The following is a 26,639-nucleotide window of genomic DNA, read 5'->3' as shown; positions in this document are numbered from 1 at the left end:
GCTGGATTCCTCTAGGATGTTCTGGGCATGGTGTCTGGGAGGGAAGGGAGCTCATAAAACTGGTGAAGTAGCCAAGCACCTGGTTCACGGGGCCTTGACTGACTCTCGCAGGAGAGGAACCAGGACTGCCTGCTCCACTGGGAAGCCCCAGGGGCTGGGGGGTGAGTGTCTGTTTGTATGGGCCGAAGAGAAGGAGAACTGGGGTAGAGAGAACTGGGGTATTTGTAAAAATAAAAGGGATAAACATCTTTGCAAAGAAAAGTCAAACCAAGTTTCTTTCCACACACACAAACACACAATCATAAAAGAAAAAAGTATTCTAATGAATGGGACTTTTCACAAGGAAATCTTCTTGAGGCAAATTTCTGAAGCCACAGAGATGAAGCATTTCTTTCTTATTTAAGTGTTAACGTGGCCACTTTAATTTTCCGTATTGCTCACAATTTCCAGGGGCATAGCCATGTTCCAGTGCAAGAGACACAGTTTGTATTTAAAGGGGCACAATTACAGGGTTAGGTCCCCAGATGTTTCTTTGTTTAAAAAAAAAAAAAGACAACTCTTAAACAGTCAAAGCTTAATATGAATAGATGCAAAACCAAAACGCTGGAGGTGGGTGTTCTGAGGGCCACTATGCGTGTGCGTCCCCTGCAGTTTGTCTATCAGGCAGAGCTGGTACTGCCCATACTGGATATGCCTTCTGAATAGAAGGTCCAAATGCACAAATGAGGATTAATGGGGCCCAATGGGAATTGTGAAGTCAGCTCACCTCCTGAAGCCTGGGGAGAAAATGCAATTTTAATGCACTGTGACAGATTACTGGCCATGCCTGGGTAGTCCTGGCCTTCTCGAATGCAGTGCATTCTGAACGTACCCAGGCCAGACAGGGGACTAAGAAAACAGGAAGAAGGTAAACCCAAGGAGGCTGTCTTTTTCCTCATCACCAAGAAATACTTGGATTTTGCAAACTGCCGAAGTCATTAACACTAAAATGAGAAAAAGGTGACTTGGGATGGAAAACCTCAATATTCAGTGAAGGAGGCTACTGCCATAGACAACACCAAGGGTAAAGAAACAGTTTTTTGGGGGTTCAACCTAGGTATCTTCCTTTTGTCTCCCTTCAGTAAAAACCTGCTGACTAACCACACATTCCTCAGGCCTCTAGTATACGCGACTAACTTGCTAGAGCTCGTTCAGTTGTATCATTGGTCCCAGCTGGCTGGGTGTTCACGTTCATATTTCTCACGGGGCACCTGATGTAGCAGAAAGCACTGGGGGTGTCTGCATCAGACCGCCAGTTGGGATCTGGAGGCTCTACCTAGTGCTGTGTGTGTGACATGCCTCTTGCAAACACAGGGAGATGGGAAGGGTGTGAAAGAGCTCAGAGGATATTTAGGAATGGCAGGAAACGTGGTGAGCTTGCCTGAATTTAGATCTGTAGGGATGCCATAACCCTTCAGATTAGCTGAGGAGAATATTAAAACCATTTCTTTACAAGGCCAGACTGGTTCACTTTCCAGTCGGAAAATATATACCAGGGTACACGACTAAATACATCAAATTAACTCAACTTTCTTGATTAAAGAACAGAACTAAGGAGTAGAAAATCTAAAACTCTATTTAGTAGTGGAATACATCATGGGGTCATTCCTTTGCTTCTCAGTATGACCTGCCTTTTAAATTATGTTTTAGTTAAGCTAATGTTAAGATGGTTTAAATTTCTTAGCACAGGTTAACAGGGTGAGAAGAAGGTGATCAGAAGAGACATACGAGAAGATGGAAGATGATTTAAAAAGACCTGACCAACCTAAAACACCATCAAGCACTAACCCATGCTGCTGGTAGCTCACACACCTAAATGTAGATGATCTGGAACGGGCAGTATTTATCTTGAACTATTTTACATTAATCCCAGAGAATTAATTATTGCACAAGCAGCGCCTAAAACTTAAGGGATAGAAATTTAGGGCAGTGAGCTGGTGTGAAGCAACTTCCGGGCCCGGACTTTCTCCTTAAGCTACTGACTTTCGAGTCTGCTGGTGACAGATGTTTTCTCAGTGACCCGGGTTATATGGTTTGCTGTGAGGCCCTGCTGGGTGAGGGAGAAGTGACCAACACTCTTTAAGACGCACGTGGGGGAACTGGCTTTTACGGTCTCTCCTGAGGATACGGTTATCTGACAGGATCCCTCCTACCACCCTCATTTGTCACCATGGTAGTCAGACCTCAGACACAGGGACCTCAATACAGGCTTTCCTTTGGGAAGCCGAGGTGTTTATGACATGGGATCTCCACACGCCTGGGGAAAACGCAGTTGTCTGAACAGTTGTGCAAGTTTAAAAAAAATCAACAATAACAGTCACAGCTGAGAGGAAAGAGAAAGTTGAAAGAATGAAACTCAGATTTTCAACTATCTTCCTTTTTTTGTTTTGTGGTACGCGGGCCTCTCACTGTTGTGGCCTCTCCCGTTGCAGAGCACAGGCTCTGGACGCGCAGGCTCAGCGGCCATGGCTCACGGGCCCAGCCGCTCTGTGGCATGTGGGATCCTCCCAGACCGGGGCACGAACCCACGTCCCCTGCATCGGCAGGCGGACTCTCAACCACTACGCCACCAGGGAAGCCCATGTTTTTGTTTTTTTAAAGAAAGATATTTTTCTGTTTATATGTAACAGCATTAAAAATGGAAGATAGGGCTTCCCTGGTGGCACAGTGGTTGGGAGTCCGCCTGCCGATGCAGGGGACACGGGCTCCGGGAAGATCCCACATGCTGCAGAGCGGCTGGGCCCGTAAGCCATGGCCGCTGAGCCTGCGCGTCCGGAGCCTGTGCTCCACAGCAGGAGAGGCCACAACAGTGAGAGGCCCGAGTACCGCAAAACAAAAAAACCCCAAAAAACCCCAAAACGCATGAGTATCTTTAAAGCTGTGTCCCTTTTACTATTTTCCCAACTTAAAAAGAAAAACCCTTCTATTTCTTATAGGACACCATGTTTAAAGTCAAAATATTCAGACAAAAACCAGTCTGGAACTATGGGGTGAGGATATAGGAGAAGGGAAAGAAATTTTAAAAACATCTTCAGCAAGTACTTCCCTTTTCTAACTTCTTTTCTTGTGTTCAAAACAAGTCAGAAAGAGAATAAATATCACAGTGCAGATTCTGCTTTAAAAGCAATTTCAATCAAGGAGGAAGGAGCCAAAAGGAGGAAAGAAAGAGACAAGCCCTCCCTACTCGGGCCAGCTCATTAACTGCTTTATAATTAGCCTTCATTTATTCTTAGCATTCACTTCCTGATGTTTATTTTGCCTTACCGGCAGAGAAGCAAGGCAATCAATCACTTATTTGCTTCCCCAGAAGACCCCTGATTAAACCGAGACTGAGTCAAACCTAAGAGTGGATTTTTTCATTAACCTGGAAACCATCGCGGACTAAGAGGTGAGCTCCACCATCACGGGGGACATGGACTGCGGGAAAGCTGGGCCGAGCCCACAGGGGGCTGCATCGACCCACCCCTTCCTCTAACGAGGAGTTTGTATGGAAGGGGAGAAATGAGAGGTGGCCCTGCTGATTCGCGAGAGGGTGCTCCCCGCAATTTTTTAATGGCAGCAATCACTAGGTAATTGCGTATGGCGCACAGAGGGTGAGGACTCCACCTGAACAGGGAGAGGAACAGTAAAGCTAAGTATGACAGGAAAGAAGACTGAAAGGGCCTGTCAGATTTCTTTACGAAAAACTAAACGAACATGAGTAGGAGAAATAAAACAACTGCTTTCTCTCAGGACAGTGGCTCGGTGGAAGTTCCTTGGAGCTCTGCTCTGGGGGCGAACGCTGCCCTCCGGCCCGGGCCCCAGGCACGTACCTTCCTTCTGGCTGCCGGCCGCGCTCTGCTGCTGCAGCAGGCTCTGGCTGTACAGCGTGGGCAGCGCCGCGGCCGCGTACTGCTGGATCCCTGAGTAGGCCTGGGTGAGGGCGTCCATGGTGCCCGCCGTGCCATTCGTCAAGCCCGTGGCGCCAAGTCCTCCATTCAGAGCCGCCATACCTGAGAGCATTTGAGCAACTTTACAAAAAACCCAACAATAGAGAAGAGAAACAGCACTTTTCATTAGTGCTTTCCAAAGGAAGTTAGAGAATCATTTGACACAAGTACGACAGCAAGTGCATGCAGCGAGCACACCAATTACACCAACAAGAACTTACAGACAAAACTATGAAGTGACAAATTGTAATAACGGCAGACACACAGACGACCACCGCAAGCCCCTGAGCAACGGTTAGCCTCACTCCCTAGGCCAGTGACGGAATTCACCAAGGCACTACAGAGAGCCAGTGCATCTGAGCTCCAGCAGTGCGCTGCTGGCAAGGGCTGGGGTTCTCTTTCTGAAGTAGAAGGCTTCTGCCGCTTAGAGCTTGAGAGCACGTAAAAAACCACTAGTGGCAGAGGCCTGCGACATCTGTACACTTAAGCCACTTACTGGGCTCTCTGAGGAGCCGTGGGATGGCCCCAGGGTTCGAGGGGGAAGGACAGGATTGAAACTGCTCTCCCTTAAGCTATCTGATGAGGAAATGGCAGAGAGCACGAGCTCTGTACTCAATAAACCAGTGAATCACCAGTTCCGCTGACCGGCTTCCTCAACAGCTGAAGGATGCTGTCAGGGACGAGGACCTTAGGGAGAGCCTCTCTGACGATGAAGAAATAAAGGCGCAGGAAAAATGTGGCTCCCTCCCCTCGGTGTAGCTAACTGAAGCTGCTTGTTCAGTATGAAAGGCTAGAAACGGGATGGGGCTGTTCTCAGCAGCAAACAGACGCACACACAGACACACACACAAGACACACACGCCTGAATATTAATCAGTGCCAGTGGAACTGGGGTTTCTGCCAATGAGAGCACCCCATGCCATGTTTTGCAGTCAACTGAAGTGACCCCATGTCTGAAAAGCTGGATCTTGGCTATTAACCCATGTGAACTGGATGACGGCCAGCACACTTTTTTGACTTTTTTCCTTGTCTCCTGGCTGCCCTTTTGGTCTATTATGGTTGTTGACTGTGTCACTTTTTCCCTGAATATGAGTCAAAACAAGTAATACTTTATAGAGTGTGAACTTTTCTATAAACTCAGGAAATGGAAGAGGTGACATCATAATTGCCTTGAGTTCCCTTTATGATGAAGACTTTTTTTTTTAAAGATATGTTTATGGGAAGAACTTAGTGAAAACATTAATGAAAATCTTGAAAGAATTAGGGCTATTGATTAAGGATGTTAAAATAGCAAAGGTGGTTAATTGAAAAAAATTGTAAGTCTAATGAGAATAGAGGACAACTAAGAGAAGGGTGCTTAGAAATTATACAGAGGAATCAAATACCAGAATCACCTCAACACTCCCATCCATGTTTTTGCTTGCCTTCCGCAGGACAGAGGGGAGGGGGCAGTGAGCTACTTACTCCATCATGCTTCTGTTCTTCTGACACCTTCATCTCTTAGATTAAAAGGACTACACGTAACAAGATAGGATAGAGGGATCTCATGGAGCCTCAGGTCTGGTGTTCTCCCTGGGGGGCTTGAGGGGACAGAAATGGGCCTTGGGTGACGTTTGGGGTGGGGCTGGAGTGTCAAGGAAAACCTGGGGGCCATGAACGTGGAAAAGCCAGCTTCCTGAAAAGGAAAGTGATTTCAAGCAGTTCTAGCCGATACCAACTAAGCTCAAAAGGTGGTGGCCAGCAGAGGTCCTGCTGACGTTGCTTGAAGTTTCTTATTATGAAGGAGTCTATTCTAATTTTTTCTGAGGTGTGTGTTTACCACGGCCAAGGTAGAACAGGTGATTGATTACCAGGTAGAATCTTAAAAACCATCAAAGGAAGTTTTCAACTTTTGAGAGTTATTCCTATCAATGATCTAATGTCATTCTGTATTAAATAGTCATTATACTGAAGATAACATTTGTCAATTCAGCTGCTGGTACTTGATTCCATCTAAACACTTTGGACAGTCGAAACAGAGGTTTGAAGAAGGTTAGTTGAATAAAATGCTTCCCCTTAAAAGAACAGGGCTTTCTTTGAAAAGGCCAAATGGATTGGCAGACCTCAACGAGGGAGGAAAGGTCTTTGCAAATAGTCTAGCAGTGAAGTTAGTGCGCAGCCAGACTACCACGTGCTTTAACTGAACCGCTCTCCCAGGTCCTCCCTGATGGAGTCCCGGGGAGCTGTGAGACTATCGAGTAAACCTGTGAAAATGACCTAGCAGGACCCACCCGTAAAGATGAGCATGTACATCCGGCGTGGCCAGCATGAAGATGATGCTGAAAAAAAGAGTGGGAGGCGGAGTGCCACGAGCCAACTACAGTTATCTGCACACCCCTCGGCCAGGCTTTATACCCAATAAAGAAAGGGCAAAAGTGAGGAATGTATTAATATATTCTCATAGATTTGTATGTATTTGCTGGGATAAATTTTCTTTGGTATAAATGGGATATATTCTTCTAAGCTGCAAGCTGATAATGAGGACTTAGGTCTAAGAAATGTACAAAATCAGGGTAGATGAATATGAATATATACAATTAGTGGCACTTGTGCTCATGCCTGTGTTAATAATATGGTCACAAGTGTATGTGATGTTGTATGTGCTTGTGTATGTACCTAACTACATGTATCTTTATATATTCCAATACTACAGATTAAAACTAATTTCACAAGGCATACCAAGGGTGACAAGCCACCGCAACACTATGCCCAAAGCATCGCATCTTTTCTCTCCTTTACATAAAGTATTTCCGTAAACATTACTCACCAGGCATTTGTGGCTGGTGATATGCAGATAATCATAACTTTAAACACTATATGGTAAACCATTTGGAAGAATTAGCTCATTTAAAAAAGGAAAAATAAGGATGTCACTTGACATACATTTAAGCACAAAATCATATACAGATTCCTGGGTGGATATAACTGCAAAAAATATTTTCTTCGTCTTCGTTCAGCTATTAGTGTATGAAACCTGCCTGGAGAACCCTTAACTAATCCAGAAGGGAAAGCTCTGTTAGTGAATTGCCCACATTCCTTCCTTCTGATCTTGCTGTTTTCCGCTTTTAAGCTTTAGAGCGCTGTCCTTTTTTTAGTCCCTCCTTCTATGAGCGTATACGGAAGAACAAGGGTATGAAGCTCAAACAGTCTGGTTCAGCTACTTGTCTACCATCCGAAGCTTTACCTTGTGGGGAGCTGAGAGGCCCTCTGGCAGGGAAGGCAGTCAGATTCTCCCAGGATGAGTTTGGGAATTAACTAGATTCCATCTACCTACTTTTCTCCATGGCTCCTTCGTCCATGGAAAAGAGGTGGCTTTACTCAGAAAACCAGAAAACTCTCCTTACGGTAGCAAGTAATGGCTCCTGGGTGGAGTGGGGGAGGAAACAGTGATGATATGGAAGCTGTGGCCAACTATTTGTCAAGCTGCCTCTGTCCAGGTAACCGTTTGTTGACTACCTTCTTATCCAGTAGGACAGGTAGCATCATCACGTCTGTTAAGGAAGAACGGTTTGAAAGAGGACACTCTATATTAGAAGGTTTTCTCTTGGTATTTGAGAAAGCAAATCTTAGCTCCAAGCCGGTGCCGATTGTTAAATAGCTCTGATAGTAATTTACCCAATCAGAAGGAATGTATTTTACTTTGTGCATGACTTTTGGTTTGATTAAACATTTTTCTGGTTCATACTGTCTAGTAGGGGTTATTTGAAACTAGAAACAGTCTTAATTTCCCATGACCTATATGTACTTACATTAACCCAATGGCAAAGAATTTAAAAACAAAACAATTTAAGGCTGTTTTTCTTGCCAGGAGCAAAACTGGAATAACACAGGTCCCACACAGGAACTACTCATGGTCTCTCTGCCATTCAACACAGTCCCTCTCCAGTCGCTCATGATAACGATGGGAAAATCCCCGCAAAGGACAACAGAACAGGATGGAGAGAGGCGGGACCACACAGACAACACACAGCAGTCATGAGCACGTGCTGAGGAGGACAGCCATTCCCACTGGCCTGTTACTGTGCAGACCAAGGACAGGCAGGCGATCAAATCAAATTCCTTGTTTTAGGGGAACTAGGTCCTGGGGCAAGAGAAGCAGCATGAAGGGATGTGTGCAAACACACGTCTGCAACCGAGGGGAAGGACAAGTGAGTTGGAGCGTCTGCAGAACAAGGTCAGAAACAGGAGGCAGGGCCATGAGGGCTGCTGGCAGGAGGGCAGCTGGAGGCAGCTTCACTGGAGTAAAACATTCTGCTGTCACGCGGCCACCACTTCATTCAACACGTGCTTGCTAATCAACAGCTATCTGGTCGGGAAGGAAAGAAATCTTTTTCTTGTCTGCTCTTTTTGGCCTTTGGTCAGATAAAACTCAGTCCAAGGTTATGACTGCTTTCCCCAAAACGTAGGAATAAAAGGATTTAATAAAACCTCAACACATTTCCTACCTCTAAATGTACGACTAATCCTCTTATCTGGATTATAAAAGTTAGTCTTCATTTGGATGAGTTCTAGGTGCTTCTTTACCAAACAAATTGCAAGGTATTCTTTTGGGATTTGAAGATATAGAATTATTGGGGTGTTGTTTTTTTGCTTTTAAAAACACTACTGCTTGATCACCCTTTAAAAACTGTACACTTAGTCAATCATGGTTTAAAATAAGGCAACTTGTCAAGGACCCTTTTCTTAATGCTTAAAATGGGCAGAGGCTGGGTTGCCCAGTAGGTAATTAGGTCCCCGAGTCAGGCTGTCATGGTCCTTCTGGACGTGGCTATTCTCAGGCACGGGGTAGGGGTGCGGGCCCAAGCTGAGGGAAAGGCAACTGAGGTGTCCCTTCTGTGGACCGAGGACCTTCCCCAATTGGAGGGGCCAAGGCTAAGCTCGAGCCTCAGATATGACTCGGCCTCTGGCCGGGCACTCTTCTCCCCATAGATCTAGAATGCCGGAAACAGGCAGGCTGTGTAAACGACTTAGAGTGCTTTGGTGGGTCTGTATGTTTCAGAGCTAAGTAATTCTGTAAGCAATTTGCCTCATTCTGCTTCAACCTGCGTTAGCTGGAACGGGGCCCTTAGGAGATGCACTGCTGTAGCGTGACCCCTGACTCCGGGGGCGGCTCCTCGCCACTCAGCCTTGTTCTGCTTCCCAAGGCCTCATTTCTCCTCCTGTATAATCGCCATGAAACTTTGGGTTTTAGAGCTGGAGGGGACCCTTAAGATCATCTGATCCAGAACTTTCAATTTTCAGATGGGACCCTGAAGTCCAGTTGTGGGCAGTGATTGGCCTCAGATTCCTGCAGGTGACTGGGAGCTGGCCCCATGCATCCTGATTTCTAGCCCATTGATTTTTCTTTTATAACACACTTCCTCCCCTCAGATGAAGGGAACCAAACTAGAATCAAACCAAAGCCCTCGAAACCTGCAGATACCTGTCAACCACAGAGACCTATGGCTAAATACACAGTCTACACATTACAAAAGACTTCGGGTGGGGTATTTCTGGAGACAAAACAGGGGTAGGCAGCGTTCGCCTGTCAAAACACGTGCTTCTGCTCCTCCATCCCAAGCTTTAGCTCTCCCCGTGACGTAACCTTTTAGGTCGTCTCTGGGCTGAGCACTGTCTGTGGGGAATCTGGGGGGAGGCTGTCCACCAGAGCAGCAGATGCTCACTGCGATGGTACCTGCTAGTGCATTAATGTTGTTCAGTCCGACAGTGGCCCCTGCCAGTCCTTGCAGAGTCCCGAGAGAGGTCAGAGAATTCATGGCCGCACCAGCAGTGGAGTTGGGGGTTGAAGCAGCCACTGCAAAACAAAAGACAGACAGGGAACCCGGGAGAGAAAGCACAGGATGAGTGAAAGCCAGATGGCCCAGGAAGTAGTCTGTCCCCATCACAGCAGACACAGCCGGGGAGCCTTCAACCACGGGCAGTCTGGGAGTTGCGCTTAGGTTTTGGTGTGAAAGATATGGGGTTGTCCTTGTGGCAACTGTGACAATGAGATCTGGTGAAAAAAAAGCATCACAGATCTGTTGTGCCAGCCAGCGAACATGTGCATTGCTGGTTAGTAGGGGACAGTCCACGATAGGAAGCCCGTCCTCCTGGGTGGTGGGTCTTTCACCAGCTGCACCTTGGAAGCCTCTGAACAAATGACCCGCACAAAAAAAGGGGGAGGGAAGGAGGAGTAAAATGGCGGTTCTTGGCTTTCATATTGCTTATGCTTCAGACTTGGCATTTTCTCAATGAAGCTCAAAAAAAAAAAAAATTCCTGGGTTTGACAGACGACTTCAGGACCCAGGTAGTGGTGCTTATAGTAGCGGAGAGTGATAGGAGATAAAGCCATTTTGGTCCGAACTCTCCTTCCCCTCCCCCCCTCCCCCTTTAAATAACCGCTTTATTGGGATATAATTCATGTTATAAAATTGACTCCTTGAAAGTATACAATCTACTGATTTCAGTATAGTCACAGAGTTGTACAACCAGCACCACTAAGGTTATAACATTTTTATGACCCTCTAAAGAAACCCATACTCGTTAGCACTCATTCTACCTTCTCTCCTCTCCCTCGACACTGCCAACCACTGACCTACTTTCCGTCTCTGTGGATTTGCTTAGTCTGGATATGTCATATAAATGGAATCATAAAATATGTCATCTTTTGCACCTGGCTTCTTTCACTCAGCAAAATGTGTTCAAGGTTCATCCACGCTGTAGCACGTGTCAGTACTTTATCCCTTTTTATTGCTGAATAATATTCCATTCTGTGGAAACACTCCACTTTGTTTATTCATTCATCAGTTGTGGACATTTTGATTGTTTCCACTTTGGGGCTATTATGGATAATGCTGCTGTGAACATCTGTACACAAGTTTCTGGGCAGACATATGTCTTCAGTTCTCTTGAGGACATACTTAGGAGTGGGACTGCTGGGTCATATGATAAATCTATGTTTACCATTTTGAGGAAATACTAAAATGTTCTCCAAAGTTGCCGTCCTCCCTAATCCCTTTTACACTTACAATGTAAATAACGTTTCAGGTTATCTTACATTTGTATAGCTTGATAGTCTGCTGACTTTTTTCACATGTATTATCTCACTTTATCCCAGTGATAGACGTAAAAGCTAAGCGAAACTCTGACCACTGATAAAAGTGGCGCTTGAGCCACTTCTAGCTGTGGAATCACTGTGAGCATGTGAACTTCCTTCCTTCTAGGATGGCCGGGAACTTCAGTCCATCCTGCTGGAATGTTCCTGCCCAGATGGAGCTCATTCCTGCTGTGCCTTCAGAAACCACACAGTATTGCTTGCAATGCACCTTGCTTGGGATTCCTTCTGGGTGATCCTATAGATCAAATGCCTGAAAAATGAATTCCCCACCTTGCCACATTTCTGCCCATGTATATGGCATTAGCTTCTGACTCCTCATGATGTGTACGTATTTTCTTTCTCTTTTAAAAGTAAAATTATACATAATCAAGTCAATGTTTCTATAGTCCTTTTGTGTTATGAAACTTTTCAAGTACACACAAAAGGAGACGATAGTGACAAATTCCTTCAAACTCATATCCAGATTCTAGAATATTTGAGAACCACGCTACTTCCTACTTCCATCTTATCCCTACATACTTCAGTATGTAACTCTGAAAATTGAGGACATTTTCTTTTAAAACCCCAAACCACTTTTCTCTTTCCTCTTGAATCAGTTTCATTAAGGTTATAGCTTTCTAGGAATTTGTATGTTTCACTGAAGTTTTTGAATTTATATTGGTAGAAAATTACTCATAATTTCTTCTTAATAAATTTTAAAAATCAGGAGCATTTCCATTTAAGTCCCATTTCTTTGTCTGCTTGATCTGTCCGTTACTGAAGGAAGCACGTGAAAATCCTCCACTATGGTGATGCCAATTAGTCCATGCAAATATGTAAATTTGGGGGAATACCTCTTGAAGCTACTTTACAACTTCCACAGATGTTTGTAGATCATTGTATCTTCTGTTGAAATAAACTTTTTGTGGTGACCTCTTCATTTCTAGTTTTACCTTGACGTCTGTTTTATATGATGTTAAAAAAAAGCACCAGCCCTTCTTTTGTTATTTGCATGGTATATCTTCTGCCATCTTTTTATTTTTGTCTGTTTATATTTTAGCTCTATTTCTTATAATCAGTATATAAACAGGTTTTCAAAAACAGAATACAGCCTAATAATTTGATAGTCTTTCAGCGGAACTATTTAAATTTTGTGGTATACGTCCTGCCTATATTACATTTTTTCTCTTCTTTCTTGCCTGCCTTTTAGGATTACTTGTTGGTTTTTTCCACATTCCATTTTCCCCCTCTATTACTGGAGGTAATATTTAATATTTGGAGGTAATATCTTTTTTTGGAGGTAATATTTAATATTTCTATTCTTTTATGTATTACCATAAAAATTTTAAGTCACACATAACTTAAAAGAATCAAAGTTAACATTATCTTTATTCTTTGCCAGAACATTTTCTAGAATGTTTCTCCATTTGTGTATATGCTTGAGACAATTTCTAGAGACTTTAAGTGGTTGATTTTTTAAATAATTTTCACCAGTTATGGGTCTTTCACTGGCAGAAAGTCCACAGATATTCTCATACTACCATTCTAGAAGTTCTTCCCTGGTGTCACCTAAAATTGTGTGAAAACTCTTCAGGCCTTTATTACTGGCTTAGAATCAGAACATGCCTTAGGGATAGTTTTTACCCCTTATCACATGTAGACTGACGTCAAACAGAAGTGTATTTTTCTGTGGGAAAGCGGGGTGGGGGGACTTCAATTTCTGGCAGTTAGGTGGTCTAGGTAACTAGAGAGACTCTCCCACTGAAAAAAAACTAAAATGCTTAATAAGATGTTTTTAAAAATATTTTTAAATTGCATCAATAACTGACCATTTAGTAAGAAATACTCAGCAATCAATGATGTAAGTGAAAGATGGCACCCAGAGAAGTAAGTGGAGCATTGAAGGTAGCTTTCCCCGTAAGGTGGACCAGATAAATTTGAGCTTCAGTTCTCAAAGCTTCTCAGTACGTAAGAAATACAAGAAAGCCTAGGGCCCGCCTGAGGTAAAGCATCTAAGAAGAGACTTCCCCACCAATAAGTCTGGAACACTATAAAAGGCTAAACAGTCAGTGAACAAGATATACTCTCACTTCAGAAACGGTAAGGAAAACTGCCTGTCTCAAAACTTAGTGTGGAGTATGGCAAGGGGAATTTCCCTCTGATAGTATATAACCAATCAGCCCTCACATCAGTTTTCAAACCAACTTTATCTGACTGGTCAAAACTGCTCAAGCCAGCAATTTAAAGTGGTCCCTAGCTTGTACTGTCTTCCAGCACCCTGCAGAATCAACTATAAGTCAACCTTGAAAAGGCCCATTTTCAGCAAAGAATTCTCAGAAATAAGGTTCCAAGATAGTTAAGCTCACAAGACAAAAAAATCACAAGTACCAAGAGTAAGAAGCAGCAGAGACAGAGTTAGACACCATATTTAGATCCACCAAAACTTCAGATATTGGAATTATTAGCACACAATAGAATGGAGGTACATTTAACATGTCTGCACAATTTAAAAAGGGTGGGGGGCTTCCCTGGTGGCTCAGTGGTTGGAAGTCCACCTGCCGATGCAGGGGACATGGGTTTGTGCCCTGGTCCGGGAAGATCCCACATGCCGCGGAGCGAGCGGCTAGGCCCGTGAGCCATGGCCACTGAGCCTGCGCGTCCGGAGCCTGTGCTCCGCAACGGGAGAGGCCACAACAGTGAGAGGCCCGCGTACCGCAAAAAAAAAAAAAAGGGTGGAAAATGAAAAAAAAAAAGATTATAAGAAATGACCAAGTATACTGATAAAATTATTAAATAATAAAGTCTTAGAAGTGAAAAAACATAATCAAAATATAAAATTCAATGGATATACAGGTTTAACAGGATATTAGATACAGTCACAGAAAGAATTTGGTGAGCTGGAAGACAGACCTGAGGAGATTATACATAACTGAGAAAGAAATGATAACAGATTAAGGGACATGGACTAGTCTAACATACATCTAGCTGAAGTTCCTGAAGGAAAAGGGAGAACAGGGAAAAGGCAATATGTAAAGAGTTAATGACTGAGAATTTTCCAGAACTGATACAAGATCCTCTCCCACATCCACATGTTCAAAGGTCCCAGTGAATTTCAATCAGGAAAAATGAAAATAAATATAAATTAGATGCACCACAGCAAAAAATGCAGAACACCAAAGAAGATTTAAAAAACAACCAGAGAAGAAAAAAAAAAACCTCAAAAGACCACAATTAGACATCTCAGTACCTGATATCTAAACAGTAATAATGTAAGCAAGTTAGTAAAAGGTGCTGAGATAAACTAACCGTCAAGCTAGAATATCCAGCAAAAATGTATTTCATAAACTAGGACAAAATAAAGAAGTACTTTTCACACAAAAGCTAAGAGACTTTTTCACCATTAGACCCTCACTAACTGAACTGCTACTGGATACTTCAAACTAAAGGAGAAATGATCCCAGATGAAAAGAGGAGGAATAATAAGGATGTGATAAATATATGGGCATACCTAAATAAATGCTATAGAAAATAGCAATGGACAGAAATTCAAACCAAACCAAACCAACTTAGAGCTAAAACACATGACAACATGAATACACCACCCATGGGCTGCAGGGGGGAGCTTTTTTGAGTTAAAGTATCATAAGATCCTTGAAAGAAAAAGAAATTTCTTGCTTTTTATTTGGCTGCGTCAGGTCTTAGTTGCGGCACATGGGATCTTTCACTGCGGCGTGGGCTTCTCTCTCGTTGTGGTGCACGGGCTCCGTAGTTGCCGTGTACGGGCTTAGCTGCCCCGCGCCTGTGGGACCTTAATTCCCCGACCAGGGCTCGAACCTGCATCCCCTGCATTGGAAGGTGGGTTCTTAACCACCGGACCACCAGGGAAGTCCCAAGAAATTTCTTTCTCAAGAAAACTGACTAAATCTCAGTAGGAAGAGCAGGAGTTTGTGACATTTGAGCCACAACCAGCAGGTTGTGCTATCCCCTGTCCTCCTCTCCCCCAAGCTCAGCGTAATGGAAGCTCTACCCCAGGAGGTTGTGGTCAGGAAGATGGGGGCTCTTTTCAGCTCCCAAACTATAGCGATGGTTTCTCCTAGGGAGGGGTAGACCACTGGCCTTTCTAACCATCCTTCTTCCCTGGCCCTGTTTTGCAGAAACTCTACTGCAGGTTAAGAAGTGTTGAGTCCTTTCCTCGAACCAGCCTGTACTCAGAGGGTGGAAGCTCAACCCCAGGCACAGCACTCGGAGAATACTGGGCCCAATTACCCTCATCCCATCTTGCTTCTGGGCGGAGGTTCTATGCCCAGAGAAGCCAGCTGAGACGAGCAGGTGCTACTGCCCTGCTGCATCACCCCTCTTGTAGGCCAGGGGTTGCTTGAAGCAAAGCAGGTTGCTGTCCCTGCCCTCAGCTCCAGGGCAGTGGCAAAGAGGGTCTGCCCACAGAGAGAGAGAGAGAGAGAGAGAGAGAGAGAGAGAGAGAGAGAGAGAGAGAGAGAGAGAGAGGTCACAAGAACAGAGAGCTCCATAACTTTCCCTAAGAGGAATGCATTTATTTGGAACACAGTGCGGGGAAGTTCAAGCCTAAGGCACCATGGAAAACAATAGATATTTTGGTGGTGGGCCATTAAGAGGAACAGAATGGTAGGCCATCCAGAAGTTTAACAGAGAAAACCAGAGAAACAGAGAGATAGGAAGAGTGTTCCCGGGGTCACAGCAAGCTTCAAGGAATGGCCTTGAAGACTTTCCCTATGGAGGGGCCTGACTTTAACAGAATCAGACTGTGGTGGCCGTTCATGCCCAGGGTCAAAAACAACAGATTAAACAACTAGAAATTAATGGAGGCTGGGTGGGATAGCAATAGAAACAGACCAGCCAGAAACTGAACAGGCAATCCGGCAGAAAGGCATTCAAAGAGAGCTATTTGGAAGAATTATGCCATTTAAAAAAGGAAATATAAGAATGTCACTCACAGCCCGAGGCTGTGTTCTCTAAGGAGTGCCATCAGAAGCATCCTGTAGGGAATAAACTCCACTTGCTAAGTCACTAAGCAGATGAGCAAACACGAAGCAGCTGGGTTTGGTGGGGGAGAGTAGGGAGGATCAGTGTCCAGAATAAAATGTCTAGTTGTTCACAAATTATGAGATGTGCAAAGAAATGAGAAAGTGTGATCCACACAGGGAAGAAAGCAGGCAACAGAAACAGTTTGAGACGGCCCAGACACTGTTCTCAGCAGACAAAGACATCAAAGCAGCCATTATAAATATGTTCAAAGAATGAAAGGAAACCAGATCTGTCTACACTGTCTACAGGAGACACGTTTTAGATTCAAAGCCACAAACAGGTTGAAAGTAAAAGGGTGGAAAAGTATATACCAGGCAAACAGCAACCGTAGAGCTGGACTGGCTAGACTAGAATGAGACAGCAGAGACTTGACAATCATTTTAGAGAGAAAGAAAACTGGGTCAACTGCTTGCACTGCAAAGGACCTTAATACACTTTCATAAAAATCTGTGTCTTTGGTAGCTCATGAAAGAATTCCAGGGCCAGCGTGCGGTGACCGGCAGAAAACCCTTACTTTATTCAGGGCCCTCAGACTCTTCATTCAGATCAAAGAAAAGGGAAAGGAACGGAAAGGACCAGGATGAGGAGATGACATATTCCTCCAACAGCAAGGAAATGAACGTGAAGCAACCTGGGAGGAGGCATGGAGGGGAGTAAACTGAGTACCTGGGTCAGGATGCTCTCTGGCACTCATCTGAGAAACACATACAAGCTACTGTTATCATCAGAAAGGCCCCCAGACCCGGGTGCCATTCGCAGCAACAATGGAGAAGGGTGGGTACCACGCCCTCAGGTCGCTAATCTGGAGAAGGTCGCTTATCAGTAGGGACGCCACCACGTCCCTAGAAGCCTCACGTGACCTGTCACCATGCTGATGCGGGGTATTCCTCATAGCTGCTGGAGACCCGACACCTACGACGGGGCCTTATCGCCTCAGTCTCTGTAACGTGAAATTTTCAGGCTCGTTTACCGCACAGACCTCATGAGTCTCTAATCCTCTGCACCACCCCTTGGCGGGGGTCGCCCTGTATCTAAATGGAGGTGGCAGGAGAGGGATCACGAAGGTTAGCATGGGCATCCTGAGGAAGAACAGATAAAGTGTATTAGCTTGGCCCGGCAGGTGCTGAAAAATGAGGCTACGGCTGGAAACAACACACTGTCACAATTTCATTGTTCTCTTTTCAAAACAGAAAACTGGAGGCAAAGTGGGGCTACAGTTAAGACTGAGTGCTTTGCAGCACTGTTTACAACAGCCAAGACATGAAAGCAACCTAAATGTCCATCGACAGATGAACAGGTAAAGAAGAGGCGGTATATAGATATAACGGAATATTACTCAGCCATAAAAAAGAACAAAATGATGCCATTTGCAGCAACATGGGTGGACCTAGAGATTATCCTACTAAGTGAAGTAAGTTACACAGAGAAAGACAAATATATGATATCACTTATATGTGGAATCTAAAAAAATGATACAAATGAACTTATTTACAAAACAGAAACAGACTCACAGACATAGAAAACAAACTTATGGTTACCAAAGGGGATAGTGAGGCAGGGGAGATAAATTAGGAGTTTGGGATTAACATATACACACTACTATACATAAAATAGATAATCGATAAGGACCTACTACGTAGCACAGGCAACTTTACTCGATATTCTGTAGTAACCTATATGAGAAAAGAATCTGAAAAAGAATGGATATATGTATATGTATAACTGAATCACTTTGCTGTACACCTGAAACTAACAACACTGTAAATCAACTATACTCCAAAAAAAAAAAAAGAAAAAAGAAACAATATGCAAGTGAGAGATCTCTTTATATCTTGCTTTTCTATTTATTTAAAACCCAGGAAGAGTGGCTAGAGTGCACTGTAGTTTTCTGACCTCTTGTTGTGCTGTTCTTGGATGGTCCCAGTAGACTGATGGGGAGAGGGTGAAAAATAGGAGGGAGAGGAATCGAACATGAGATTAACTGAACTAAGTAACTTGCCTTAAAATGAGAAGACTCCACGTGCTCCAGTGCTTTGGACAATACAAGGAAAATTCAGCCCGGTTTGAGTCTAAATTGGAAAAGATATCTCGACTGTGTATCTAGCTGCCTTTAAGAACCTTCTGAGTTCTAGCAAACAATCTGTTTAAAGCAAAAGGAAAACTCAAATTTGTCATGCAGCCAATCTCAATCAAATGCCTCAAAACCAAATATTCAAGAGACACACGATAGAGAAAAGCCCCTAGACACAAAAGACAGAGACACATTAAATACCAGCAACACGCATATCTTCCTATTTCTGTGCTGGCAGACCGGCAGGACGCTGCCTTGGGTAACTGCATTCTGCCCACCCAAAATTCCCTTCCGTCTCCACTGAGAACTGTATCCTTCGCTTTCTCAGTTAAACTGTTTACAAGACGCCAAAGGAACACTGGTAAATAAATGTTGGCTCAGCTTTGCCCACAGCACCTCCTTCAGTCGGAGGCTGCCCCACGCAAAGGAGAAGCCGCACAACAAAGCCGAGAGGAAGGCGGGTGGGGAGCAGAGCCACCTCAGCTCCCGGGCAGCGAGGACAGACGCTGTCACACGCCACGTTTCACGCCTGCTGTACCACCAGCTCAAGACCACCGAGCAGCCCAAAGAGGTTCTGAGCAGCTAGCCAGCCAGGAAGTGAAATGGCCAAGCAACACACCAGAGCCATGTGTCTATGACCTCACATGGAAATGCAGTTCTGTGCCTTTGGATGAAAAAACTGCAGGAGGAGGGGCTTCCCTGGTGGCGCAGTGGTTAAGAATCCGCCTGCCAGTGCAGGGGACACGGGTTCGAGCCCTGGTCCAGGAAGATCCCACATGCCGTGGAGCAACTAAGCCTGCGAGCTACAACTACTGAAGCCCGTGCGCCTAGAGCCCGTGCTCTGCAGCAGGAGAAGCCACTGCACTGAGAAGCCCGCACACCACAATGAAGAGAAGCCCCCACTCGCCGCAACTAGAGAAAGCCCGTGCACAGCAACAAAGACCCAATGCAGTCATAAACAAACAAACAAACTGCAGGATGGGGAGACTGGGGTGCTGGAGAGGGAGGGGGGCCGGGGCAGGGGGAGACTGGCAGTGAGGAAGTACATCTCTGCCTGTTACGGAATCACTCTGTTCATGTGACCAGGTCAGTTCATTGACGGAAAGACTCCAAGCTCAGGGATCCCCAAATACCCATCCTAATCTAAGTGATAAGATGGGTGCTTTCTTCTCAGAGCCAGGGGGTGCCTTGCTGAATGATGTGTCTAGAAGAGCTTCTTGACTCAGGTCAAAACTGCAGGTCACAGATGGAGGGCCCAGGTCATCTGGTCCCTTGCTATGCTGGGAGATAAGAGGGGGCAGAGGGGGAGAGAGGGGGAGGGGGGAGGGAGAGGGAGGGGAGAGGGAGGGGGGGAGAGGGAGGGGGGAGAGGGAGAGGGGGGGAGAGAGAAGGCAGGAAGGAAGGAAGGAGAAGGAAGGACGGGAAGGAGGAAACAGTGCTAGAAGAGCCCCCAGAAGAACTTCTGTTCAGCACAGAGCTGAGAACTAGACTCACTCATACTCTCAGCCCAAGGATTTGTTTCTCTTACATCAGTAAGTCCTTCACACATACTCTCTCATTTCCGGTTGGTCCGCCCAGGAAACGCACTCACTGGCTGGGGAAGAGGAGGAGGCAGCAGAGGGGTGTGCGTGGTGCACACGGTACGGAGGTACAGGACGGGACCCTCTCCAGCTGTGTGGCCAATCGGGGGGCCAAACAGCAAGACACACACAGCTGTGCGAGAAGGGCTGTTTGGAAAACTTTCTTAAACCAGTATAACAAGCAAGCCTAATCGTACCTGAATTAAAACAAGACGTTCCATTTGTTTTCTTTTTACGTTTATTTGTGCCAGAGATAAAAGCTTATTCTCAGCTTTGCAGAGAGAAAGGACCTTTGCTTCACTTCCCAGGAAACAGTCCCCTGGTCTCTGCTTCTCGCAGCCCCCAGCGGCCTTGCTTTCCCTTCTGGGGACAAGGGTGACTCATCTGCCCGCACAGACTCAGGAGGCCCTGATGTCCTCCGGGCCAGAGTCGGGGCCCCTGAATTGAAATACGAGACACCAACGGGTGCCTGAGAAAGGCCTTCCCGCTCTCTCTTCTCTTTTTGTGCTAACTTCTGCATGACTGGGTAGGTAAACTAAGTTTGTTTAGGTCTCCGGGGCAATGTTTAGAGCGAGAGGTAAGAATCACTACTCTTGTTCTCTAAGGTAGGCAGAATTTACTGTCGCCCTAAAGAGGTCCATGTCCTAATTTCAGGAACCTGTGAACATGTCAGGTTACATGACCCAGAGGAATTAAAAGTTGTGATTCGGCTGACCTTGAGATGGGGAGATGTTCCTGGATTATCTGCATGGGCCCCGTGTAAACACAAGGGTTCTTATCGGGGGCTGGAAGGAGAATCAGAGAGACAGCAGCACAAAGACATAGCAGCTCTGAAGATGGAAGGGGCCGGGAGCCAAGGGGAGTCAGTGGCCTCTAGGAGGATTTTGTTCTCACAAGGAGGGATTACATTCTTTTCACATCAATTTGCAACACCTGAAGATTCAACATCTTCTCCCCTGGGGAGGCGACTGCACAGCTAATGACCGGTTCTCCAGCCTTTATCATCAGGCTGGTCCTCAGGAGACTCCATCTGGGGGTACAGCTTTGAGAGGGTCCAGAAGAGGGTGAGCTGGCCTGAAAGCCAAGCTGAGAGACAGACCGGTGACAGAAAGGTAAAACTTAGCCTAGAGAGGAGAAGGCTAAGGGAAGAAACAGTGTGAGGTCTTGATACAGAGAGGCGTTGTAGCTCCAGAGACCCAAGTCGGGGCCAGTCGGTGGCAGCCAAGAGGGGCAGAGTCAGGGTGGGGAAGAACTGGCCTGCACGGTGGGCCCAGCCTCCCCGTTTGTGGGAACAGGAAAGCAGAGGCTGCCGCATGGTCGCATATCGGGGGTTTCGGCAGACCCCGCGGCTAGGCTTGGGGGCCTCCGAGTCCAATAAACCAAGGTCTGCAAAGCTCTTACTCTTCCCCAAGGACTGAACACACACCGGCAGCACCTCCCGGCGGGGCAAACGAGGACTCCGAGAAGGCAGGACTCGACCCTCGGTGAAGGGGACCAGCCCCTTTTCCCACAGCATCACTGAAGGGCCTGAGACCCCAGGTCTGTTTGGAGGCTGCAGACCAAAGGCACCCACACAAACAGCCCCATCGAGCTGCAGACATCACAGGCTTCTACCTTCTCTTCTGAGCAGAGAGGCAGCAACTCAAATCCTAAATGGCCGGATCGTGGCGGAAACGATCACCAGGGGAAAGGCCAGCCTTGCATGGTGGATACTCCCTCTGACCTGCGGCCCAGGGCTGCTGGCTGTTCCGCGGGCCACTGCGCCAGAACCATCCTGTCTCTGGAGGCAGGGACCACGATGCCCTTAGACGGCGCAGGAAGCACACACACTGGATGGGAAGAAGGTATAGCCAAGGGTCTCCTGCATCGCGGTCACCTGGACGTTCCCTGAGACCTGCCGGTTGTGCGGCTCAGGACTGTGAATTAACACACCCTCTTGCTGCGTCTTCTGCTCGTTAAAGATTGGGACCCACTGATCTCAGGGGTGTCTGCACGTAGCATCACCAGATTCCCTCCAGGCTGGGTGCAGAATTTAGTTTGGGGTGTGAGAAGGTGAGAGGCTAAGAGGAGGTGAGGTTGGGTTTGTGATAAGACAGGGGAACAGATGCTGGGAGGTAGGAACAGGGGTAAAAAACTATGGAAGAGTAAAAAGTTCTGGTTCTATCTTGCATACAAAGAAGTCCCCCTGGTTACAGGGCAGGAGTTCACTGGTCTTATTTCCTAGAACCTACGAGAGGGACTGACACATCGTAGGCGCCACACAGGGACTTGCTGAGTGAAGGAAGGGGTGGAAAGTCCACCGCGGCCGCGGCAGGTGCACCGGACTCCGTGTCTGGCCGCTCCCAGGACGAGGCCCCGCACAGGCCTCCATGAGCTGGAGGGAGGGCATCCACCCGCCGATGCTGTGGCCGCCCAGAGGGCCCCCCACGGCCAGGTGAGCCCAGAGCGGGGTGAAGGGCTCTCATTAACTGTTTCTTTAACACTGGAGGAAGGGTGGGGATGCCATTACAAACAGAAGTGGCCAAGCCAGCTGCTGCCTCGTCACCGGCACCGGAGCAGAGATGCCCTTCGTTCCCCCTTGCGTGGCTGCCACAGAAGGAACCAGAGGCCCCTCTGAGGTCCGCGAGGCTCCACGCTGGCCTGGCCCCTGGAGAGGCAGAGACCTCATCCTCCCTCTCCTCGAACTGTGATCAGGGACATGGAGGAAATACCGGCTTCCTTCTCATTCTTTGCACGAGGTGGGATGGCCGGCAGTTTGCGGGGAGGCTGACTGCTGAATGTAGGGAACGTGGCTCTTCCCCCTTTGTTGTGTAGCCGCGTGCCTTGCGGGATCTTAGCTCCCCGACCAGGGATTGAACCCGCGCCCCCTGCAGGGAGGCGCGGAGTCCTAACTGCTGGACCGCCAGGGAAGTCCTGGCTCTTCCTCTTTTTCCAGATTCCAGATCCACCGAGAAAAGTAGAAAGGTGGTCGTTGGGGACGATCAACCTCTGACACGCACCACGCCTCTGTCATCCTCCCTACGCGAAGGTGATCTTTCCCTCCGTTCTTTTATCGGTGCACTGGCAGGTCCTGTCTCGGATATGTCTGCCCCTGAAAGGACCACGCTTTCTAGGAACCCAGTGCCTCAATTTCCTCCTACTAACCCCCTCCCCACTTTTCCTGGACTGCAAGATTTTTAAAAAGCTACAACGAGACAACATTAATAGAGGACGCCAAGAATCTGCCTTTAGTGCATCCACAAAATACTCTCCACAGATCAATGAGACGGTGTAAGCACAGTGGCTTTGTAGTTTAGGAAATAAATAAAATACCTGCAAACAGAGAAAACTGCCTGCCTCGACCAGACACACTCAGGACGGCGGAGCCTGCGGTCACCGCCCTGCGTCACACAAGCTTGGATGCTTAGAAGGGGGCAGAGTCATGAAGCGGTGACACAGGCACCCGTGGGGATTCGCCAAACAGTGTCTCCTCTTCTAAGGGCTCTAATTATCCCACAATAACCACACCTCTTATTTTAAATTTATTCCCTAAAAGGTTTTTTTGGGGGGGCGGAGAGGGGTGAGGAGAGGAGGGATGACAGGGCGGGAGGTGGCTGTTTGGGTTAGAAACTGGCGTTGAAAGCTTCCAAGGTGTTCTGATCTCACTACCCGACGATCTGTAACGGGCACGTCCGTGACCCCATAAACACCTGCGTCACTTTCTTCCTTCACTAACCTACTTCCAACTCACCAGGAGACCAGTCAACAATTTGGTGTGTGTGACGCTGGGCCAGACAAATCATTACTGGTTCTCTAGATGGGCCAGAGGAACACTCTGAGTCTGAAGGACCAGAGGAAGAAAGTCCCTTGTTGGGCTCTGAGTCCTTTTTGAGCATTATTCTATGACAGTAAATGTTTTTGGAGGTGAGAAAGTGGTATGGAAACGGATGTGGGCAGCATCAACCTCTTAACATCTACTGCAGTCTCACTGTTTCCTTCACTTTAATTGTCACTTAACAAGTGCTCGTTGGAGCCGTCACTGGGTGATGTTTCTAAGAAAGAATCTACTTCATTAGTTGTCAACAACCTAGGTACCTCCTCAACTTGCCTATGTTCAGTACCCTCCCCAGTCCCATGAAGAGGGACACAAGAATGAAGGTGTAATTTGGGGGCATGAGCTTGAAACAGTCGGTTTATATTGATATCAACTCAGCCTGTATGGATCAAACAGGAATGGAGCAAAGGAAAGGGAAACTTGGTTCTAATGATATTTCGCTTACGAATTACCAGAATAAAAGTACACGCCTCCCCATGGCTGGGCCCTGGTATTTGCTTTTTTTTTTAAAATAGATGGTCATGGACACAAATTGAAAAATCGTGGTGATTTCCTTATAAGGATGAAGAAACTAAGAAATACAATTCCAGGTCCTCAGGAGCTCCTGCTTTTGAATATTTTCTGGGGTGGCAGAAGTGGTGGCCCGCTCAGCTGCGGCTAACAGCCTGTGGCCCCTTGGGCGCATCATTTAACCCTGCAGCCTTCTGTTTCCTCATCTGGATCATGAGTGAGGCACCTGGATAGATGATCTTGAAGATTCCTTGTGATTACGAAATGGGATGATTTGACCAAGCTCTGGACTCTGGAGAGAAAAAGTGAGGACCACGGATTTCTGTGGAAAGCAAGCACCATGTCACTGGGAGGTTAATGAAGACCTCCTGGATCCTGGTCTGTCCCAGAGAGGGGGCAGATCTTCCTTTCGATAACAGGACCCCAAGGTTGGCAAGAGGTCACCTGGCAGAGTTTAAGGTCTGCGATGCTAATGAGCTGCCCTTCAGCTACTTGGGTGGTTTCCTTTGCAAATGACCGACCGCAGAGGAGCACACACTAAGTATACTGCCTGAAATAAAAACAAACCACTCTCCGAGGGCTTCACTCTCAGTGGGGACAGCTACAAGGAAACGGGTCCGACCATGGTTATCGTGCTTTATTTAACCCAACAGAGCATTTTGTCTTTGATAAGCAGGTGTGTTGGTTCTATAACATCAAGTCAAATTTGAAGTTCACTGCCATCTTCTTTAGCTAAGCCCCAAAGCAGAAAGAAGTAAGGAAAGGGTCTACTCCCTGCATTTATATTCTAATATTTTTAGGAAGGGTGGGGAGATATTTGTTTTCTGAAGGCAAAGGTTCAGAGAAAAAGTATCACCGGATCTTATTCCAGTTTAAACCTAGTTTCTTATTGTCCAGAGGAGCAGAATTTAGTGTCACTCCCAAATAATCATCTTTCCCAGATGATACTTTAATGTCTTAAAAAAAAAAAAAAAGCAATAGGGCTTCCCTCGTGGTGCAGTGGTTAAGAATCCGCCTGCCAATGCAGGGGACACGGCTTCAAGCCCTGGTCCTGGGAAGATCCCACATGCCACGGAGCAACTAAGCCCGTGAGGCACAACTACTGAGCCTGCGCTCTAGGACCCGCGAGCCACAGCTACTGAGCCCGTGTGCCACAACTACTGAAGCCCTCACGCCTAGAGCCTATGCTCTGCAACAAGAGAAGCCACCGCAATGAGAAGCCTGCACACTGCAACAAAGAGTAGCCCCTGCGTGCTGCAACTAGAGAAAAGCCCACATACAGCAACGAAGACCCAACACAGCCAAAAATAAAATAAATAAATTTATATATATAAAAGCAATAGCATGCATTATATATGCATATTCCCTCAATAGTTCAATAAAGGTAAAAGTGGACAATTCCATTTCACAATGGAGAAAACTAAACAAAGAAAGATGAAATGACTTGCTCTAGATCACAGTCCTTCAGCTCTTGGTCAAGATGTCCACACACGTTAGAAAGAAAATGAAACTGTAATTCTTCCATCACATTCTTTAGATTAACTGGTTTTTAAACCTCTGCCCAGGGCAGGAACCTTTTTCGGTTTCTAGCCCTAGACACTTAAATTCTTGACTTATGCGTGATGTGAATACCTTTCTGTCTCAAATCCTGTACAGCCTCCCCAGTCCTGACCTCCTCCTATTCATGTCTCAGCAGCAAAGGCATTCCCTCTTTTAAGGCTACACCATCCACTTACTGAACGTTTTTACGGCTTTGTGCCCTGTCCCGTACATTAGTACATAACCTAATCCTGGGACAGCTGGGAAGGCAGGCATGGGGGCTGCTGCCCTGGGGCTGGGGACACGCAGGACAGATCCTCACACATGCTACTCCAGGCGCCAGATGAGAGGCTTAGAAGAGGGTTTGATTCCATCCGTCCAACCTCCATCCCCTTCAGTCCATCAGTTTTCACCTCGCTGGCCTCTTCCTTTCCTGCCCTGTTCCGCCTCCTCCTGAATCTAGAAGTATGTTTACGTTTCTCCATCTTAACATTTTTCCTCCTATTGACCCTGCTTGACTTTGTAAAAGAAACCACTACATTTTATGGAGGTGTCATATGTGAATACATAATTCCCGCCTCCAGGCTCACATCCGCCCTCCTCTCACGGCCTCCGGAACCGTGACATCCCCGCCACCGCTGCAGTGATTGGCCACTTGGGGGTGAACCGCCTGCCCAGTGGCGAAACTCAAATGCCTCTTCTCTGCACTCACCTTCATCTCCTTCCTGCTTGGTTCCCCGGATACCAGGCTTCCCCGGAGCTCCCTTCCCACCACCTGGCTCCTCCCGGCTGTCCCCAAACATGGTCCTCAGCCAAGGCCTCACCCCCCAGGCCCCTGCTCTGCTGTGTTTGGTGATTCTAGCTCAGTGATCCACCCAGGCCCCACCTGGCTGACATCTGCCCACCTCCCCACCTCTGCAGCTGACCCAGGACAAGGTCGAGGATCAGGGAACCCATCTGCTTTGGGGATGTATTTAAATGA

At 46.7% G+C, this 26,639-nt stretch overlaps 1 protein-coding gene across 4 annotated transcripts in view; it reads right to left on the bottom strand.

Annotated features, from left to right (window-relative positions):
* CELF2 (CUGBP Elav-like family member 2) overlaps positions 1 to 26,639 on the bottom strand; it is an 829,766-nt gene that overhangs the window by 9,644 nt on the left and 793,483 nt on the right. For 2 of the 4 annotated variants that reach the window (XM_060006033.1, XM_060006029.1), the window contains 2 exons: positions 9,682 to 9,801; positions 3,852 to 4,049 (listed from right to left, as the gene is read on the bottom strand). In XM_060006033.1, the coding sequence (XP_059862016.1) occupies positions 3,852 to 4,049; positions 9,682 to 9,801 (318 nt within the window). The remainder of the gene's footprint in view (positions 1 to 3,851; positions 4,050 to 9,681; positions 9,802 to 26,639) is intronic. The other 2 variants (XM_060006031.1, XM_060006032.1) reach the window with 1 other exon arrangement.

The sequence above is a fragment of the Delphinus delphis genome, chromosome 2 (assembly GCF_949987515.2).
Source record: "Delphinus delphis chromosome 2, mDelDel1.2, whole genome shotgun sequence".
Taxonomy (NCBI): domain Eukaryota; kingdom Metazoa; phylum Chordata; class Mammalia; order Artiodactyla; family Delphinidae; genus Delphinus; species Delphinus delphis.
The sequence above is the reverse complement of the archived record's forward strand: the minus strand, read 5'-3'. Positions and strand labels throughout refer to the sequence as shown.